Here is a 20,453-nt window from a genome sequence, read left to right as displayed (position 1 = left end):
CAATAAACACACTTGTCTTCATTGCTGTGGTGTCTTAGAAAGCTGATATAGAGTTACACTAAGTGAGATTGTTCATGTTCAGGGTTAGAGCGGGAGAGCGTTCATCAGTCAGTCTGTTCTTTCAGCTCTTGACCCTAAAAGCTTTGCTCCTGAGGAATGAGCAGAGTTCTCTTCAACACTTTAAAATCATCTTGACAGACTCTTCTTTCCTTTCTCATGTGACCTGAACACGGGTCTGCATGTGAACAAATTGCAATAATGTGGTATAACATATTTAAATCTCTCTTTACTGATATTGTCTGAAGCTGCCACAGTTATCAGTGAGAAAATAAACTCGCACAACCCTTGCCCCTATAAAACCACCATGCATACATTGCTAAACCTCTTTGGATCTGTGAAAAAATCTGGTTCTGCGCAGATGTAACGCTTAGTGATCATATTAAATCATACCCCTGTGTCTACGCTACTGTGATTGGCTGAATAGAAAGAAGACATCTGATTGGCTGCAGACAATTCCCTGCAAAAAAAATGTATTTGTGAATTGAACCACGGCATAGGAGTCTCAAAAATCCCCCACACAAATGCAGAATGTTTCAAGTGTCCTACAATGTAACCTGAAATGTACATTATGTCAATATCAGACCTGATACCGATCCGAGTTCATCTCTACAAAAAATATTAATTTGGTATCAATAGATCATTTCTTTATAGGTAGCTAGCTACACCCTGTAGGACGCTACATTTCCAATATGGTGAACGCCAAAACCGTAGTCTGCATATACATGGACGTAGCCTCAGCAATGCCCCCAATTTTTTTTGTTCATCATTTTCCATGCTTTGTTGGATTGCTTTGCAAATTTTCACTTTGGGTTTTGCTCCTTTTTTTCTGTTTAATCATCAGTTTAGCTTATAAAAAAATGTTTAATGTTGGTGGGGAAAACGACTCCATCGTGGCGACCTTAAACCTTAAAGGTGCACTATGTAGATGTGGTAGTGAAATTTGAAAGTTGGAGAAGTGAAACAATTTTCATGTTTTCTGCACTAAATACACAAACTTTATTCTAATAAAGTCTCTGGACAATGTCTGGAGCTAAAAAGCTACCAGGAGAGTTACGGTTTCACTGTCGTGGGACATTTATCTTCAAACAGTTCCAGGGACCAAATGTTCCTCTGAGGACAGTTTGTGTATAGAGTTACGAACATATACCACAAAATCTGTACATTTCTCCAGCTTTTACATTTCTCCACCAGAACTCCACAGTGCACCTTTAAGATCCGCTCAGACACAGACTTCATCTCCCAGAATCCTTCGCGCTTTCATGTTTTCTCTGCCTGCTTCCGCCATCCTGTCCGAGCGGAACGAGGGGAAACAGATGACTCGTCCGCTGTGTTGAGGTTAAAAAAAACTTGCCCGACAGAAACGTCCTGCCTTCCGATTGAGAACATTTAAATCGCCGAAGCAGAGAGATTAGAAGGTGAGAGCGACTTCTTTGAGTATTAAATATGCTTTAAAAAAAACCTTTTGAATACACGTCTTCAAGCTAACTCGCTAGCTAGCTTTAAAAACGACCTGCATGATGCTGTTGAACTCCTTTTACTGTGTGCAACATCTCAGGTGCAGCTTGTGTGTTTATTTCAGTGTATTTCTTCCTCTTCTGTTCGTTATATGAAAGCATGTTATTTACTCGTATGAACCCTCAGTGCTGTTAGAGGTAGTTGTGGTCATCGTCCTCTCCTCCTCAGTCAGGTGGTGTTTTTGTTGCACTTTGCGTTTCCTGCTGCAATTTCTAATCGGCTGTTTTGAGCTGTGAAAGTGTTGCATTGAAAGCTTCATCCAGTGCAGTCTGGATGTGCAGCTTCCTCAACCCCTTTGCATGCACATTTGGTGATCTAGTTTCTCTTCAGAGCTGCAGAGTCACAGGCACACTGTTCACCCATTTCACCCAAGTGTTTCTGTGTGTCATCATCACATCGGGCCTGAAGAGATGGAGGTGGTAGAGTCTTACATTTAATAAAAAAAAATGCAAATCGTATCATGTAACGGGGATGTGGTGACAGGCATACTGTGTGCAGTGGTGGATTAAATAAGAGTATGCAGATACTCCTGGTCAAATATGACTCCGATAAAAGTGAAAGCTGATCAGTCAAATTATGACTTGAGTTAAAGAGGACATATCACCCCCCCCTCCTCCACCTTTTCAAACAGTCCCCCTGTGGTCTAAATGAAACATCTGTGCTGTGCTTTGTTCAAAATATAACATGAATCAAGCACCAGAGGAGGTTTGTGACCCTGTATAAACCAGCTCTCTCAGAACGCTCCGTTTTGGTGTGTGTGTCTCTTTAAATGTAATGACCCCCCCCCCCCCCCCCCCCTGAGTTTTCCCCGTAGACATCACTTCTCTGTAGAGAGAATAAAAATGCCTTTTTTATTATTATTGGGCAGAAGAATTCACCTGTTGGACAAACTCTGACTTGTTTACATTTTCAATGTCGGCATTGTTGGAAGTATTACACCAAAAGAAGTATTGAAACAAACATCTGCTTCAGTATTTTCCCAATCGGTGCATCTCTAGTTTACATACATTCTGCTACGTTATGATTATTTAGGAAACAGATTTCCACAATGTGCAGCTCCAAAACAATGAGAACAATAACAGGAACGACCAAAAATACCTCATGAGCAGGGAACACGTCAGCCAGGCTTTAAACAAAGAGAAAAGATTCACTTTTTTTTTTTTAAACAGCCATTTCAGTCAGCAGCGAGTTCTTTCTCCTTGTGCTGCTAAAGCTCCCCCCGGCTTTGTCTTCTTCTCTGCAGCGGTGTTAGCGTCCAACATGAACTAAACCATAGAAATAGAAAAAGAGCCTCTGTGACCACTTCTCCATTCCTTTTCAGTAAATGAACTTCCTGATCTCTGAGTGACATTTGCGCAGTGTTTTCTCTACGTTCACCTCGACGGTGTTTTAAAAAAATGAGGCGTCAAAAACTGCAGTTGCTCCAGTGTCCGCTTGAGGCTGGCTGCAGAAGACATGGAAGTCACCCATTCAGCTTTTTAAACAGCTTTTCTTCCTCCCTTGTGCATTTATATCAAGCGGTGGCACATTTTAAATAAAACTCATGCAGTGCTCTTCTGATTGAAAGACTCCTGTATTAAATGGCAGACAGGGTACCCTGTACGCAGCCTATAGGTTCTCAGGTGCAGGAACATACCATCAAAAATGAATCAAAACTTGGTGGCACACTGAAAAACTTTACTGTATTTTATTGTGAACAAACAACGTGTTTCTCCTGTAGCTTCCTCGGGTTCGCCCAGCACCTATACTAACTATACACCTATGTCGATATTCAGAAACTTTCACCAAAGGCTGAAAGCTCGACTACCGTAATGTATCTAGTAGGAGTGCAAACGCTACAAAGTGAAAACAGATGGTCCTAAAAGAGCGACACAGCGGCACACAAACTGCACGCTGTAGACTTCACTGAACACGATAGAAGTCGTCATGCAGGACGACACTTTAATCTTTTTCTCTTTGCACGACCTCCAAAACAGACTGCGTTTTATATCACGTATTTTACAGTAATTTTTCTTTCCTATCTGCACAGAAAAGCTTTAAATCCTCACTCTTGTAACGGTAGAACAAATGAATGTCTTGATTTTTAAGATTCTGCAACTGGCCCAAAGGAATCTGTAAAAACAGCTTCATGAAATGTAATCTTACAAAGTGGATGTTATTTTAACCTCTTTTATTTATTTTTTTATAAAGGAATTATCAGGCAGTCATTAGTCATACTTAAGGAATGATATCTGCTTTCTGCTATCACAGAAATATGCTTTGGTCTCAAATAAGCAGTGAGACTTCAAGCTCCTTTCTGCCTGAGTGCAGACGGACAATGTCACAAGAGAAACAGTTGCACAAATTCTTCTGAGGAATCCACTAATCCGCAGAAATCCTGTGACCACAAGTCAACTAAGATTTAAAGTCAAGAAACAGCCTGACGTGTTTAAAGTTGCTTCACAGAAATGCTAACAAAACCATTTGGTGTTCCTGTTCAATTCTCAAGTTTCTCACTTGGACTCATTTGGACGGGGCAGATTGCCACCCCACCGCTACCAAAATAAAGGCGTGAAATACTAAATACCTCAATGAAATACTTGAAGTGCACTCATTTGTTTCCAGCAGTGCATGAGCGTCTTTCATGTGTTTTTCTGTCCTGAGAAATGCCTCTGCTCTCCACGCGTGTTCCTACCACAAATCCTGATTTCAAAGAGATTTTCTGAAACTTAAATAACCTTTGAGATTCTGCTACTTTAAATTCTGAACTTTTCTCACAGAAATACTTCCCATCGGGCTCGTCTGATCACGCATATCGGTCGACTTGGAGCATTAAGAGGAAGCTGTGGAGAGTGTGGGATCTTGGATTTGGGGATATGAAAGTACATGACCTTAAGACATATATTTTATATATTCTGATTTTCACTTCAATTCTTTTAGAATCTCTCTGTACCGCGAGCATGTCCAGCAAATGTGTGCTTAAATGTTAGGGTTATGGTAGTTCATCTTCCTCAGAGTTCGTCTCCCCCCCCCCCCCCCGCTGCCTCTGGAACTCCCTCTCCCTCTGTAACAACAACTCTCACTTCGGTTTCATCTTTTTTAAACTGGCGCATTCTGCTTGATCATGAATCCTTTTCAATGATTTTACACTCTACATTTGTCTCTTTAATGTTCATTTCTTTGTCGCCATGTTTGTTTTTATCGTTGCTTTGTAAGGTGACGTTGAGTGCTTTGAAATGTGCCTTCAAATAAAATTGGTTAAAGGCATCTAATTAATTATTTGTTGATTTGATTTGATTTGATTTGAAGAACAGCTTTGAAGTATTTGGAGGATTATTTTCTTCCGTTCTAATCAAGTCGTCCGACTTTCTGCTTCGTCCTGCAGATGCAGTGATGACGTTTACCTCCAACCAGTAAGTCCACGTCCCCTGAACCCGCACGGCTCCCTGCTCCAATGATCCGCCTCCTCTGACTCAACCTGAGTCCACCTTCTCTTGACCAGCGGGCGGGGCTGGCCCGGCCGGAGGAGGGCTGTGGGGATGGATAGCCGATGCAGCAGCAGTGCCGACTCTCGGCTGACCGCCAGGAGGTTGGGGTCTATAAACACAACGCCCATCTGCGCGCGGGTGGAGTCCTACGAATCCGGGGACAAGAAGTGCATCTCGGACGTGAGGAGGACCTTCTGCCTCTTCGTCACCTTTGACCTCTTGTTCATCACCCTGCTCTGGATCATAGAGCTCAATGTAAGACTTACCTTCTTGTGTTATGACCTTTTCAAAGTCCAAGTGGTGCATGTCGGTGCTGCCGAACGGATTGAAACAGATTCTAATAACAGAGGTGTAAGGCCGTGTGTCCACCTACCATTTGGTTCTGAGCGTCTTTTTTTCAATTGTTTTCAATGACGACATGACGAGTGTTTGCAGAAGCAGGCGACCGCCCACAGAAAAACCTTGGCGCCCAGCCTCTTGGCCGCTCTGAGTGCTTTGTAATTGATATCATAGCAGTGGGGAACGGTGAAGCACGTACTCAGTAAGCAAAGGGCAACGATGGAGGACGTCCAGCAGACGTTTGTTTGTTCTTCATGCTGCTGACGATTCTAGTGTGTCTGGCTCCAGCCTTCAGGGTAGTATCGGTACACTTGGCGCTCAAACAGAAGGTTAGCAGGACGGTATGGATCGGTTTGTTTGGTACCATTCCCCGTTTTTGACAGTGGACACAAATAAATGATTTCCATATCGAACTGAACCAGAGCGCTTGGTGGAAACGGGGTTTTTGACAACAGCCGCTGTACGGCCGACACTGCTCTGTTGATTATTTCTGCAGGTTTTATATTTGAGAGAGTTGTTTTCCTGGTCAGGCAAGGAGCAAAGAGGATGTGGGTACAAGACACGGGAAAAATACGGGGAATATCTTAGATTCTTAGAAGAGCGCCAGTGACGTCAACAGCGCCTTTCTGAAAAGTTGCTGCTGCTGCACACACTCTCTACTCTTTGAAAACAATTTGAAAAAAGAGGATGGTGCTCAAATAAAAAACACCAGGTGGACACAAGGCCTGAAAACAGCGTTGTCATAAATAGTAACCAAAAAAACAGTGATCCTTGGACTCGTAAGAAGGTAGAACTGGGTCGTGGACTTTAATGGGTTTGATTTTATTTGACTTGTCTAAGGTCAGACGTGTTGTCCTCTCAACTAAACATTAACTGTTTTATATAATATGTGTCAGGTGATGAAGTCAGCTGACCTCTTATTATGACTTGGCTCTATTTGTACGTCTTTCTCTGATAGCTTTATTAACTCTCATATAATGTAACCTCACCTGTATCGGCCGTTCTAAATTTATAGTTTCATTTTAATTTGTGTCAAAGGCAAAAACAGAAACGGGTCAGACGCCGCTGGAGAAGTGAATCGAGGTCATTCAGTTGTTCATTCACTTCCCCCAATGAGGAAGTATGTTTTACTGCAGCACACAGAGAGCTCCAGTTTCAGCAAAGGAAACCGATGCAAATATGTGGAATATGTGACACACATACTTTTTGTATAACCAGTTCTCGAAAGGGAATTTCAGTGACACAAGTTAAATAATATTTCTGCTCTGTTTCAAAGCAGAACTTTTGGTTTTCTCTGTGACTGAAACCTGTTAGACTGGAACTTGAACATGTCCCCAACGGCTTTCTTCCTTTTTTTTTTAGAAAAGCGCCTCTAATCAACTAAGCAACTCTAATGTTTAAAGCGAGACGTTTCTCTTCTAAAACATGCAACAATCTTCAAATCCAGCAAAAACAATGCAGCAGCCGATATGTCGTCCTTCTAAGTGTTCGGTTCTGGTCCTGAACAGTGGCGATTCTGGAGTCTGTTGGGGCCCGAGGCAGACATTTACAGGGGACCCCTCCAAACAGCGTTCGTCCCCATTATGTCATAAATGATCTGACACCAACGATCTTTCTTTGTTAGCTGCAGTTAAGTTATTAAAGTGTCTCTCCCCCATTCAGTCAAATATGAGTGAGTGTAATCAGATGGGGCCACTTAGGGGGGTCCCCTACTGGCCCGGTGCCCCAAGCAGTTGCCTACCCTTGCCTGTTGACAAGCAGCGCCTCTGCTCCTGAATGCTCTGGATTTGTTTGGACCAGAGAAGGTAGGCGGTTTTAAGGCGTCCCCCCCACACGGCCCGTTTTGGACGCCCCTCGGTTTGCCAGATATGAGAGCAGTTATCAGGTCAACAGGTGTTGCAGCGATGGAAGCGGGTCAAGAGAAGTGGTTCAGATAGAAGTGATTGTACCCGACCTAAAAAGCCTCTGCATGTTTCTAATAAGCTCCACGAGCAGAAACGTGCTCAAACTAGGATCAATATTGGAGATGCTTTTTGAAAAGTCAGCGGAGAGTTTTTATTTATTATTGGGCAGAGGAGGTCACCTGTTGGATTGTTGGGACTCTTATACCCACAGAGGTAATGACAAAATGTGAGTGGTTAAATTTCACACATTGGTATTTGCCCTGATTTTCTCAATCGGTTCATCTCTGGTTAACGTTTTGGCGAGTGTTTTCATCACCTGTCCGTGTCCGACAGGTGAACGGGGGGATTCAGAAGCAGCTGGATAAAGAAGTCCTGCACTACGACTACCGCGCCTCCTTCTTTGACATTTTTGTAAGTTTTACTCTCCCTTATTCCTTTTATTGTTGTTATTGTTGTTCATACTACAACTTCCCCTCTTTAACCTTCTGTCCATCCCGTTGTTGCTTCTTCTTCCCGCTCAGCTCCTGGCTGTTTTCAGGTTCGCCACTCTCATCCTGGCGTACGCCGTCTGCAAACTCCGTCACTGGTGGGCCATCGCAGTAAGTTTTAAATCAGAAGAAAGCGATCTGATTGTGAGAACGCAGCAGGATGTGATCAGGAGAATTCAACTCGAGCGAGTGGGAGGGGGAGGGGAGAAGTGACGTTTTTTCACGACCTCAGCACGCCACCGCCATGACTTCTGTGCACGTTTTTAAACTGCTGCGTTATATTTTCAGTTCTCCAGTTTGTTCTTCTTCAACTCTTTTGTAGATTCTGTGATTGAAAATACTCATTGCTTTGATATAAAGGCAAATGTTCTCATTATAGCGCCGTATAGCGGACTCTGTTGCTTCATCAGCCACTTCCTCGTCCTTCTTTTTACGCCCGGTCTTGTCTTAGGAGACAAACTAAAGATCTTTCTTTGATCTCACAATAAGGACTTAATTGAGATTTTTAATTTTTATTTTTAGAAAACACATGTCTTTTGTTGACAAAGATCAAACACCTGATTATTTCCACGCCTGCAGTGTCTTGAGTGTCTCTGATCAGTGTTTCCTGTGTCTGCACAGATCACCACGGCAACCAGCTGTGCTTTCCTGATTGTGAAAGTCATTTTATCAAAGGTAAGAGTCGCCCGCAATCCAAACGGCATCGTCTCTCTTTGTTTGTGTGTCAACCATTGCGTCATTACTCTGTCTCTGCATCACCAGCAGGCTTAGTGAAAAGCTAGTGCTCCACCTGCTGGTTGATATCGGAACTACCATTCACAATTAAACTACTGACTAAAAAGCGAATTTAACTTCCTTTTATGAGCTTTTTCATCATAGCTTTGATTAATTTAGGCTTTTTATGTTTGTTGCTTTCTCCAGATGAGTTTCTGTCTCATTTTTCAACTCGTTCAGTTTCTTGTTTCAGCGTTTTTTTAGTTTTATTTTTTGGCTCTTTTTTACGTCCGTTCCTTCTTTTTTAGATGTAACATGAATTAGCAGTACCACCCCGCTTCATGGATTGTATTTAATAAATGAATCTCGTGTGTGTGTGTGTGTGTGTGTTTGTGTGTGTAGCTGCTGTCCCAGGGGGCCTTCGGGTACCTGCTGCCCATCATCTCCTTCGTGTTGGCCTGGATTGAAACATGGCTGCTCGACTTCAAGGTTCTTCCTCAGGAGGCCGAAGACGAAAACAGTGAGTCTGAGGCCCGTGACCCGTACATCGCCGTAATCACACGCCTTAAGACGTACTTCATGCTGATTCTGCAGACGATGGCCTTCAGTTCAGTCTTTGTGCCCTAATAGAACGTCCTTTCTCTCTTTTCAGGATATCTGTCCATCATGGACGCCACAGAGCGAGCTGCTCTCATGGGCCCGGGTCCTTTATCTGACGGACAGTTCTACTCGCCGCCAGAGTCCGTGGCAGGTCAGGACATCTCAAACTTATCTGAACCTGTGTCTGCTCCTTTCACACGCTCAGTTTGATGATTTAAAGGTGTAATCTGTCGAATGTTTTCACTAGAATAATTAAATATGTAAAATTTTAATTCGGTACTCGCATCACCTCGAATATTTCCGACCGTTATCAAAGCCAGAGAAATCCTTCATTGTATAAGTTGTAGCGGCCCGTGTCTTGACATGACATGTTTATGGTTGCCATGGAAACACAGGATGTTGTGTGGTCGATCTTTTACCCCAGAGCTAACTGTGGTTCCAGCGGTCGAAATACACATACATAGTTCCTCAAAAGTTTCCTACTTCCGACATGTTGAATCGGCGCCGGTGGTCGGTGAGAGGAGTCTCTCTGATTGGCTGTTGGGAGGTCTCATTTCTCTCCAGCTCTCCTCTCAGGTTCATGAAAGCCCCTTGAGCACGCCGCTTCATTAGTGCGGTTTCTCCTTATTCGTCTCCTCCTCCTCTTCTTTTCTTTTTCCACTAAAAGACAAAGAACTGACAACGCCAGCGCCATTTTCTACTTTTCATCAGACATTATTCTCCATCAGTAGACGACCTATAACACGAGTGGTGAGTGACAGCGGTGTGAAAATGGTCACACCGCTGTGTGATAACAACGGACTACCGCCCCCTGCTGGCATGGAAAGTTATTTCCTCTCACACATGAGCAGAACGTACGTGGTGGTTGACCGTCGGCTGTAGTCTTTGCGGTGTGTTCAAGTGCAACTTTTCGCCACTAGTTCTTTGCCGTCTGCTTGGTGTGTCGGGGCCTTTAGCGGTGAAGCCAGATAACCACGAGAACTCCCCGTGTGTGCTGAACTCACTTCTCATCACAGACCTCTGGATTTTTAATTTCCTGTTGTATCTTCTCTCTCTCGTACTCAGACTCTGATGAGGACCTGGATGATAAACACGATCCAGAAAAAGGGCTCATTCAGCAGGTGACTTAACAGGTAACCGTCTCCTGAAGCATGTGTTAAAGATTACATACAGAGAGCTGCTGTTTATGAGTGCAGTACCCATTTTAAACACTAGGTGTCAGAGTTACTTCACCTCTCTTCGCTCTCTTCAGGATCCTCACCGCTGAAGGTTTTCTCCTGCTCCCGCCGTCCTCTGGAGGGAAAACTCTGCCTTACACGTTTTGCCATTTTTAGTTTTTATATCGACTTGAACGACTTTCTGTGTACTCAAACCCACGATTGCACCTCCCGTTTGTGTGATGTCCGCACCCTTTGCATGTACACAACCACCCAGACTTGAAAAGTGCTGCTTCCAAAGTTTATTCTGCTTCACGAGTTTGTGGGTGTTTCCCCCCCCCGGCACTTAGAGCACCTTCTTCAACGGGAACACGAGAATGGAGACAAACCAGATTTAGGAGAGGAAGAATTTAAATGAAATCAAAACCTTAACGTTGATTTCAGTGAGACACAACTTAAAGTCTTATAGTCACGTCATGTTTACTTTTTCTTTTTTTTTTGGATCGTTTTTCACATGCTCTGATTTTAAGTCAATGTAAACTGAGCTCCACAAACTGCATGAAGGACAGTTTTTTTGTTTCTTGTGGCCAGTATTGAGCTAACAGACTCTGTTTTGTAACAAAGAAGAGGTTAAATATTTATAATTTACAGTGTTGATTACAGATTTTGCCAAAAAAAAAAGAAAATAGCATTCTAACGATTTGAAGAGCGATGTTTGCCCCTGAAAAGATGTGAAGTGTTGTTTTGTGAGAAATCTGCTTCCTCGAAAGCATGATGGTTCTGAGAAACTGCCCGAACTATAAACTGCTCTCAAAACGCTCAACATGTGAAAACACACGTTCATATCTTTACGCATGCCCTGCAAGCCGAGCAACTTGTTTTTATGAAAAAGCTTGTCTGTAACAGAATCATTAAAATGTGAAACTTTTTCTATTTGTCTTTTTTTCTGTCTGCCAGACTTTTAATGTCATGAAGGAAGAGATTGCTATGATATCTTTTTATCCTGATACAGTGGTTAGCGCTGTTACCTCACAGCGAGAACGTTCCTGGTTTGAATCCCAAACAACTTGGAAACTCAGCAAAGAATTAGGGGCTCGACTAGACGTCACATTCGTCTTCATGTGGGGAGACGAGATATTTTGTTAATGTTGAAATCCTCTAAATAATTTAAGTATTGCACATCAACGTTTAGCTCAAATTTAAGTTGTAACAGAGACATTTGAGGAGCACCTGAGTGCAGCATTAGTGTCTCTCTGTGTCAACTGGCGACCAGTCCAGGGTGTACCTCGCCTCTCGCCCAATGACAGCTGGGATCGGCTCCAGCCCCCAGCGACCATGAACAGGTAAACCCCTTTAGATGTAAATGGAGGACCAGACTTTGGTGTGAGAATTTGGAGAATAACAGAAAGAAAAACCAGGAATTGACCAATCAAGCATCAACATGCTTTTGTGTGTGCAGGATAGTACACTGTAAACATGAACGCGCTGAGGTAGCACTTTATGACAAGGTAGCACACCTTGACTTAACACCGCCTCAGAACAACTTCGTCCAAACATTACACCTCTGTGACATTTACACTGACGAGGAGGCGTAACAGAGGTGTTAAAGTCCCGCCTTGAACTAGCAATGTGAAATAGGCTCCTTTTTTAAAAACTGCATTCTTTAAAATGGCCAGCAGGGGGCGAGTCCACTGATTGCAAAAACTCACTCGGCCAGAAAAGCCCCTTTTGTTCATATGATCACGCAGCAGCAGGCGTTTGTGTGTGCAGGAAAACCGTCCTTATGGAGAGCAAACGCAGGCAGGACGCAATACACTGTAAAAAAAAAAAACTCTGGCGGCTGTGGCTCAGTTGGTAGAGTCGGTTGGGGGTTCAATCCCCAGCTGCTGCAGCAACATGTCCGATGTGTCCTTGGGCAAGACACTGTAACAGAATTATTATAGGACGGGGGCTCTGACTGATGCTAACCAGCTATCCCGTGGCTTATTGCCACCTCCAAGCAGCTAGCGTCTCCTCCTGTACCAGCCGCCTTACAACACTTAACCCCCAATTACCCCCGCTGCTTCGTCTGTGGTGTATGAATGGGTTTAGTTACTTCTGATGGACTCTTTCCACAGCAGCCTCTACCATCAGTGTGTGAATGTGTAGGTGTGACCTGCAGTCAGAAGACTATAAAAGAAATATACAAGCTAAAGTCCCATCAGTGGTAATCTGACGTGGATTTATTTTGAACCACTAGAGGGCGACACATTGACCTTGCTGTGTTACCACACAGAATAAAACCCACAAAACCAGACTGTTCCGTAATACTGTTTTATTATTTTTCACATTTTTATTGACAGAAGTCAAGTATCCAAAGGCGTTTGTAAACGGAGCGTCCACAAATCTACATCTCGCCTCTCACCAGCGTAGCCTTTCAGTCAGTCAGTCATGAACACTGTCTTTTTTTTTTTTTAAATAAATACAATACTGATTTCAAAAAGAAGAAGAAAGTAAACTCAGAATATTCTACCTTAAACCTGCCTGAAGGAGTGCCTACAGATGGAGATGATGCCACATATATTAAAAAACATCTACATGACACGTGGAGGTGAACGACTCCTTCGTCCACCAGAGGAGGAATTAACATTTTTTTTAAAAGAGTGAGGCGGTGATTTTCTGGAGCCGGTGTCCACACGTCAGTGGACTTGGAGAAAAATCACAACTGGAGGATGAAATACTGACACCACCTGCTTTTTTAAGAGTGCAAGAAAACATATTTTTGATGCTTTTTAAAAGAGCTTGTGTCTGTAAACCTGGAAACACTAGAAGGAAAAAGGCAAACGTACGGCATGTTTTCATCTTAATTCTGCAGGAAGAGTACGTTGAGACACAAAAACAGATAAAGGAACAAAAATTTGAAAGCATGATCCAAAGGTAACTGGACTTGGGTGAAGATCATGAAAAGGACCGGATGCCTTTGGATAAATCTTCTGACGTAAAGAAACAAAAAAACAAATATCAATGTGGGCGTTAGAGAAGCTGTTCATTAAACAGAAATACAAGTTTTTGGTATTTTAAGAGAAAAAACCAATAAGGAGAAAGTGGTGTTAGAAGGAGAAGTGCAGCACTTGTGGAAACATCTCGCGTTCTTTCTGTGAAACACGGAGAGAAAGGGAAACGATAAGAACGTCTGATTGTTTTTGAGGCCGTTGCTGGACGATGCTTCTTGGACCCTTTTTTCCCCCCAAACAGCAACTTAACGAAGCTCTTTCGTCATTACACCTTTGTACTGACACATTGAACCCTCAACTGTGTGATACCGTTGTCCCCAGTGGTCGTTGCAAAAGACATGTGATGGAACAGTGGGAGCTTAACGTGCAAAAAACAGCGCTGTTCCAACCCACCGTTTTACAGCGATGCCGTTTTACATCTGTTACACCTCTTCAATAACCCGTGATGCCGGTGTTTTAACAAATAGTGCTACCCATCGAGATGTGCTTCTACGCTCTTCCTCTAAAATCTGAAATAAAGGTTTTATTATAGAGTAGCAAAACGTGCGTCTTTTTTGCTAACAATGCAAACGCAGCGAGTTCTCGTGTTTTGAAGTGACTCTGTACTGGGAGCATTATTTGACAGGGGATACAAAAAGCCTCTGCAATCAATCAATCAATCAGAGGTAGCATCATTTGACAAGGTAGCACGTCAAGACGGAACACCGGCTCAGCGGGAGGAACAACTTCGCCCCAACATTACACCTCTGGGACAAAAAGTCCCGCCTTGAACTGGCAATGTGAAAGGGGCTCCAGTTTTTTTTAAGAAACACCTAAAAAAAACGGCATTCTTTAAAATGACCAGCAGGGGGCGACTCCAATTGTTGCAAGTCTAAATCAGCAATAAAGTCTCTTTTCTTTCACATGAAACCTTCTTTTTATTAATTTAAATCCAGTTTTGTCAAGTTTACTTCACGTCTTAAGCTGTGTTTGACGCCGACAGAAACAGAAAACAATCAAAGACGTCGCAGGTTTCCACCTTTTAATGGGATTCGTCGAGCCTTATTGTTCACTTAACTACATCCGAGGAAAGAGTGACCACATAAAAGCTTTTACACAACGTCTACTCCTGTTGATTTGAAGCAGACGAAGCTAAAACAAGGACTAAGTGTCAGGGTGGTGGTGTCAACATTTCATCGTCTCGGTGACACCGGCAGAGCAGGAGGGTCGCCGGTGTCACACAAACTTAAAACAGCAGTTTTTATTATAAAAAAAAACACAACATGGAGGGATGAGTTCCTCAGAGTTTCACTGCAGTTAGACGTCGTCGGCTTCACGTGTAAACGGAGTATTGTGTTGTGTGTCTCTAATCTATTATGTCATCTTATTATAATTTTTCATCTCAGAAAATCCATCCAGAGTGAAACAAATGAGACCTAAGGATGGATTTAAAATGTTACCAGAGCTGTCAAACTCATCAGTGATGATTGAGGTTGTCTGCAAAGGTTGACGCTTTGGTGTCAGAACCAATGAGAATGCAAGAGACAAAGAACTTTGTAGTTCAAGTTTTTAGAGTCTAAAAGGTCATTACAGAAAATGAACAATTTCATTCACAGACTTGAAATCGGGTGTTTTATTGTCCCGTTTCTTTTCTGGACATTGTAACAGACATTTTTTATTTATCGTCTTGACGTCGTGACATTTTACACACAAAAATGTTGAGCATCTTTCTAGAAAATTAAGCAGCGGATAAAAACGTCTTCCTGAATTCCCATCTCAAAAATGTAAAAAAAATACTGATAACATGGGTTTTCCTCGCTTACTTCCTGTTTTGTTTTGTTTGTTTTCCTCAGAGTAGACCATAAACAAATATCTGACGTCTATGTTTTATGCCTGCTGATCAGAGACGTGATGTTCGTTCATCACTGTCTCTGCGTGCTGTTCCAACTCTGACCAGAAGGGGTCGCCAGAGGATCGGGCAAAAACTCACATGAAGGTTTTGTCGTGCAGAGGTGATTCACTCTGTCGCAACACTTCCTGGAATAACGAGCACGAGGCTGCTCTTCAGGGGAACATGTGTCAATGATGCTTGAACTTGTTATTACATTGACACAGTTTGTTTTTCTGCTTCTTACAGCTCAGAAAAAACAACTTCAAATAAACCTTTGAAATGTCCCATGAAGCCCCTCATAGGGTTGTAGTCAGGACCACACTAACCGAGACCAAGACATACCCGAGACCAGAGGGCTCCGAGACCGAGACAAGACCAAAACTAAGGCAGGACGAGACCAAGATATTTAGAGACCTAGACCGAGTCGAGACCAAGACATACCCGAGACCAGAGTGCCCCGAGACCGAGACAAAACCAAGACCAAGACCATAAACATCACTGAAGAATAATCATCTTGTGTGCAGAGGGCGTGTCACTCACTTAGACTGTAACACCAGGAAGATGGCGGCTGTAACCGAGGGATACAAATCACCACTAGAAGTAATTTGTTCTTTTAGAAATTGGTGTTTTATTTCTAATCACAGTTATGACATGGAAAAATTACTTCTCAGTGTTGGTTTAGACCGGTCTTGATTTAAAATCCAGAGCCCGCCCATGAGACCGAGACAAGAGCGAGTAAAAATGCTTTCGATTCCTAGACGAGACCGAGACCTTCAAAAAGTTAGAGTACTACAACGCCAGACCCTCGACCACAGTCTCCTTCATAATTTGATTCTAAAGAGAAACGTGTAATAATAAAGGTGACGTAGAACACGCTAAATACGGTTTTAAATATTTAACTTTGGTTTGATGTGGATTGAATTCCCCCATTCCAAATCTCTAGAGGGTCATTTTGTGCCCTCTAGTTTAAAAAACAACTCAACTTGTTAAATGTTAATTAAAAACAAATCAAAAGAGAAGTTTTTAAATCATACTTAGCTCAGGTTTAACGACAGAGTAATCAATGAAGATTGGTAAAGAAACCTGTGGACTCATGAACCTGAAAAACAAGTTAAAGCGTCTCAAAAATACATAACGACAAACGTAAATTAATTTGATTTGATTTGATTTGAAAGAGAGTTAGAGAGGGGCGGAATTCAAAGTGTTCAATCCAGCCGTGTTCTAAGAAATTCTAATTATGACGACGTTTCTTTGCTTCCAAACGGCCGATTCACCCAGAACTTTACAATCTTGATAACTCGGGTTAGAATGAAATTTAAACCAGGTTGACTCTTTCTCAAAAAACAAATAAAAAGCAGAAGGTTTTCACGGCTTTTTGAAACATTTTGCCTCTCGAAAATTCAAGAAAAAATGTAACAAATAAAAAATAAAGAAAATAAAAAGAAATCAATCTAATGGAGTCCTTATCGAGGGGTCACAAGGGGTCAAGAGGGGTCATCAGGGTGTGGTCTATTCTAAAGAAGTGGTTAAGATACGCCTGTGTGGGGAGATCGTTTCAATTTATCTACGTGTGTTAAGTATTTAAAAGCAGCATTGTGGTGTCTCTTACAACATCCTGGTTTGTAGAAAAGTTTTGGTGTTTCATTTGGAAGAAGATCTTTTTATACGTTTTATTCGAGGAGTTCTGAGTCATCACATCCCATGAGCCACAGCAGGAGTTCTGCCCAGCATTTCACATTTTTTTATTTGTTCCTGAGCATTCGACTTAATGGCTTTTTTTTTTCTGATGAGGAACAAGCTGTAGGACTGAAACCTCCAGAAGTTATACCAAATTGGCCTCGTGGTTTCAGGTCACATATTATGTAAAATTCATCATGTTCTAATCTGTCTACAAACCCCCCAATGATGAGAAAAGTCCATCCTCTCTGTCTTCTGCCTGCTCCACTTTTCAGAAAATGTGTGTTCAAACAGGCCGTTTGGAGATTTTCCCTTCATGACATCACAAAGGGCAGTAGCCCCTCCCCCAGGTGGGTGACACTACCACAGCTAGGTGTTTGTTCTGCCCTCTGAGTCTGCCTTCTCACCGTAAACAATAGGACATGGAGCAAGAAAGACAGAGACACCCAAGCCCTTCCAGAGAGGGGGCGTGGTCAGACACAGCTCATTTACATATTTAAAGGTACAGACACAGAAACAGCCTGTTCTGAGCAGGGCTGAAATAGAGGGGTTTATAGACATGATCAAATACAGGATCAGAGTGGATTTAGAACAAGAAACTTCACACACATGTTTTGAGGAGCTCTGAGACTTGGTTGAAGAGGAGGAGGAGAATATGTGACCTTTAAGCAACGATCGACAGGAAGAAACAAAAATGTTGACATCTGCAGGTCGATGGCGGCTGGGCGAACTCCACCTGCACACAAACACCACTAAAAGTTTTATCATAGGCTACAAAATGAAGCTTCAGGTGAGGAGTGAAAACTGAAGTTTGGATTTTAAACACTTCTCTTTTGTATTTCTGTCCTGGCAGAGTTTTTTTAAACATGAAAACAAGACTTCATTAGAGTCCAAAGAGAGTTTCTTTGTTTACAGTGTGATAGCTGCTTGTTGGAAACGATTGCATTTAAAAGTTATTCTGCTCGTCCACTACTTCAACTAGCAGGTCTATTTTTAGGGACTGCTCTATTGCTAAAACACGTAGCCGATAATTAACAGACTGATTTAAAATCTAGTTTTCTAAATTGATTTAAAAACATGAAATATTTCATCATTTTAGCCTCTTAAATGTGAGTAGTTGCTGTTTGTCTCCCTAAGTGCTGCGTATATTTGAAACTGAAGACGTTTGAAGCTGTAACCGTGTGCTCTGAGAAATCATCAGGGACTTATCGTTCCACTTATTTAAGATTAAAAAATAAAAGACGTCACAATATTCTCCATTTAGTAGCTGCTTATTAGCATGCTAATTAGTAGCATAGTGGCTGCTTATCGGTCGTTATTTAGCGCTTATAAGCACCTCAGGGGTGCGATCACACAGAGACGCTTCGCCCTATAGGATCGGCCGCATCTGGGGGTAGAAGAGCGGGGAGCGCCTGCGGAGCGTGGCTGTTTGTGCATACTGGTGATCGAACCCTAACTCTACATGACCGTAGTCTAAAGCTAATCAGTCATTTTCAACATCCTCCTGATTACTGCTCATTGATAGAAAGTGAGAAAGTTGTTGATCATACATTATGATCTTAGGCATCGTGTCCACTTAGCACTTTTTTGTCGTATTCAATAAGGAGAGAGCGTTTGCAGCATCAGGCGACCGCCCAGAGGAAGCATAGAACCCAGCGTCCTTAATCCAAGTGTTCCGCATTTTTTGCGCGGCCACTAAGAGCGCTCAAGTCTTTCGACTTTCCAGAAAGCTGCTGTCGACTTCACCGGCGCTCTTTTCCAAATGTATGATATTCCCCGTATTTTTGGCGCCCACAGATTGCGTCTTGTACCCAAATGATCTTTGCTCCGTGTCTGTTTTATATTTGAGATCGTTTTTTACTCCAGCATTCACTTAAAGGCAACGAAGCCACGTCGGTCATACGGCGGCCGTTATCAACAGACTGTTGTCATGGAGACAGGGCGGATGTGCAGCGCTTTCCTTGCCAGCACACAAACGCGGACACATGGCCTAAGATTATAAATCACGTTCAACAACTTCCTGACTTAGTATCCAGTAATCAGGAGGTATGGAGGGCAAACTCTTAGCTAATGACCTGTTAGCTGTAGACTCATGTAGAGTAAGGTACTAATAAGTGTTTTTAAATTGACTACTAAGCAGCCAAAATGCTGCTAACTAGCTAGCATGCTAAATATGAGATGCTACCATTTTAAAGAATAATCTTCAGAAGCTGCAGCTCGACAGTGTTCACTCAGAAAGTAAGTTTGCTAAATATCTAAACCTTCTTCTTACGCTCCACACTTCAGCATCGTCCGACATGTTGAGTAAAAAAAACAAACAAAAAAAAAAAAAACGGCTAATGCTAATTTTTCTCAGCAAGAATTACCCATAAATCATTGGGACTACTGTTTAACAATTAACCATCATAAGCAGAGCGAGAAGCTGACTTTCTATTCCTCTTCATCCAGCTCACTTTTCACCCGCAGCTTTTTATTTTCCGGAGCTGACGAAGAACAGACGACTACACTAAGACCTCTACGTGATGGTTGACTACGTATCTGCGTACATGTTTCCGTACAAACGTCGTGTTTTTTGTCGGTAGATGATTGGCTGCGTCTCTCATTGGGGCCTGGTAAAAAATAAAATAAAATAAAAAGTCACTCCGTCTTTTCGAGTCCAACCTCCTGACGTCCTCCGAGTAGAGTTCAGTGTTCTTCCAGACGTGTGAAGGCGACTCGTCCAAACAGTTACGTATTTTTTTTTTTCTTTTCTTTTCTCTTTTTTTTTTTTGAGTTAAACCACTTATCAGGTTGCCAAGTCAGGAGGGAGAAACAGCTGCGATGTATGGATGCATTGTATGAAGCTGGCAAAAGCCAAAACAATCCGACTTCCAGCGGTAATACTACGTGTCATTGTGCCCATGGTGAGCAACAAAAGGCCTTGCATGGGACAAGAATGCATTCTGTGCGTTGCCAAGCTGCTTAGCCTAGTGACCTGCCGTCCCGTTGGGTTCTTTTCAAGTGTTTTTTTTAACCCCCTAAAAACTAAGAAAAAAAAACTAAATGTGGACATTGAACGTTGTTTTTTCACATAGCACCATGCCATCGGTTTCCAGTTCTTAACACTTAACTTCAGTGTATCCCAAGTTTTTTTTTTGTTTTTGTTCCGTGTGATATGTGGTGTCTGGGAAACAAAAGAAAAAAAAACAATGAAGAAGAAGAAGAAGAAGAAGCACGCAGACGTGAGGTGGAGGGAAAGCTGAGGTATCTGTTCAGGTGACTCTTTTATCCTACAGGGTGTCTGAGTGACGTCCTCTGTGTCAGGGTGTTTTTTTTTATTCATGGGTGTACCGTACATGTGAGGACCGTGGTGACAGAAGGCACATGTTGCCGAGGTGAGGGAGGGGGGAGGGGCAGGTGGTGTTTATGAACGATGAACTCTCCTCTGTCCAAAGTGAGGATGCTAAGCCTTTGTCCGCTCGCGGCGCTAGCAGGTGGATCACAAAGAAAACGCTCCGATGCTTTCAACATTTTTTTGTTCTGAGGTTCTGAAGGAATCCGGATCCTAAGAGACCACAGATGCTGAAAAAAACCTGAAAGCCAATTCAAGCTTTTAACCGGCCCACAGTCTAAGGATGAGAGCAGGACCTCCGCTGTGGAGCGGCTAAAATCCACCTGAGTGGATTCAGA

At 42.6% G+C, this 20,453-nt stretch overlaps 2 protein-coding genes across 2 annotated transcripts in view; one reads left to right on the top strand and one right to left on the bottom strand.

The window, feature by feature from the left end:
- Positions 1-1,316: 1,316 nt before the first annotated feature.
- On the top strand, positions 1,317-11,172 carry stard3nl (STARD3 N-terminal like). The gene is made up of 9 exons (XM_061045474.1): positions 1,317-1,475; positions 4,940-5,297; positions 7,619-7,696; positions 7,807-7,884; positions 8,395-8,448; positions 8,890-9,007; positions 9,140-9,238; positions 10,153-10,228; positions 10,349-11,172. The coding sequence occupies exons 2-8, from the start codon at positions 5,094-5,096 to the stop codon at positions 10,215-10,217; spliced, it is 696 nt and encodes a 231-aa protein (XP_060901457.1). The 5' UTR covers positions 1,317-1,475; positions 4,940-5,093; the 3' UTR covers positions 10,218-10,228; positions 10,349-11,172.
- Positions 11,173-12,543: 1,371 nt separating this feature from the next.
- The window catches only part of LOC132978372 (solute carrier organic anion transporter family member 5A1-like), a 39,520-nt gene continuing 31,610 nt past the window's right edge, over positions 12,544-20,453 (bottom strand). Inside the window, exons 9-10 of the mRNA XM_061043530.1 lie at positions 15,528-20,453; positions 12,544-15,428 (exon numbers count right to left, since the gene is read on the bottom strand). The exon at positions 15,528-20,453 is cut by the window's right edge and continues 557 nt beyond it. The gene's annotated coding sequence lies outside the window, so the exon portion shown is untranslated. The remainder of the gene's footprint in view (positions 15,429-15,527) is intronic.

Source organism: Labrus mixtus, chromosome 8 (genome assembly GCF_963584025.1).
Source record: "Labrus mixtus chromosome 8, fLabMix1.1, whole genome shotgun sequence".
In the NCBI taxonomy this organism is placed as follows: Eukaryota; Metazoa; Chordata; class Actinopteri; order Labriformes; family Labridae; genus Labrus; species Labrus mixtus.
The sequence above is the reverse complement of the archived record's forward strand: the minus strand, read 5'-3'. Positions and strand labels throughout refer to the sequence as shown.

Excerpts from the sequence above, each read along its gene's own strand:
- stard3nl (XM_061045474.1), top strand. The coding sequence starts at position 5,094 with ATGGATAGCCGATGCAGCAGCAGTGCCGACTCTCGGCTGACCGCCAGG. Across the intron at positions 7,697-7,806 it reads CCTCCTTCTTTGACATTTTT|CTCCTGGCTGTTTTCAGGTT; the intron begins GTAAGTTTTACT and ends CTTCCCGCTCAG. Across the intron at positions 8,449-8,889 it reads TGAAAGTCATTTTATCAAAG|CTGCTGTCCCAGGGGGCCTT; the intron begins GTAAGAGTCGCC and ends TTGTGTGTGTAG.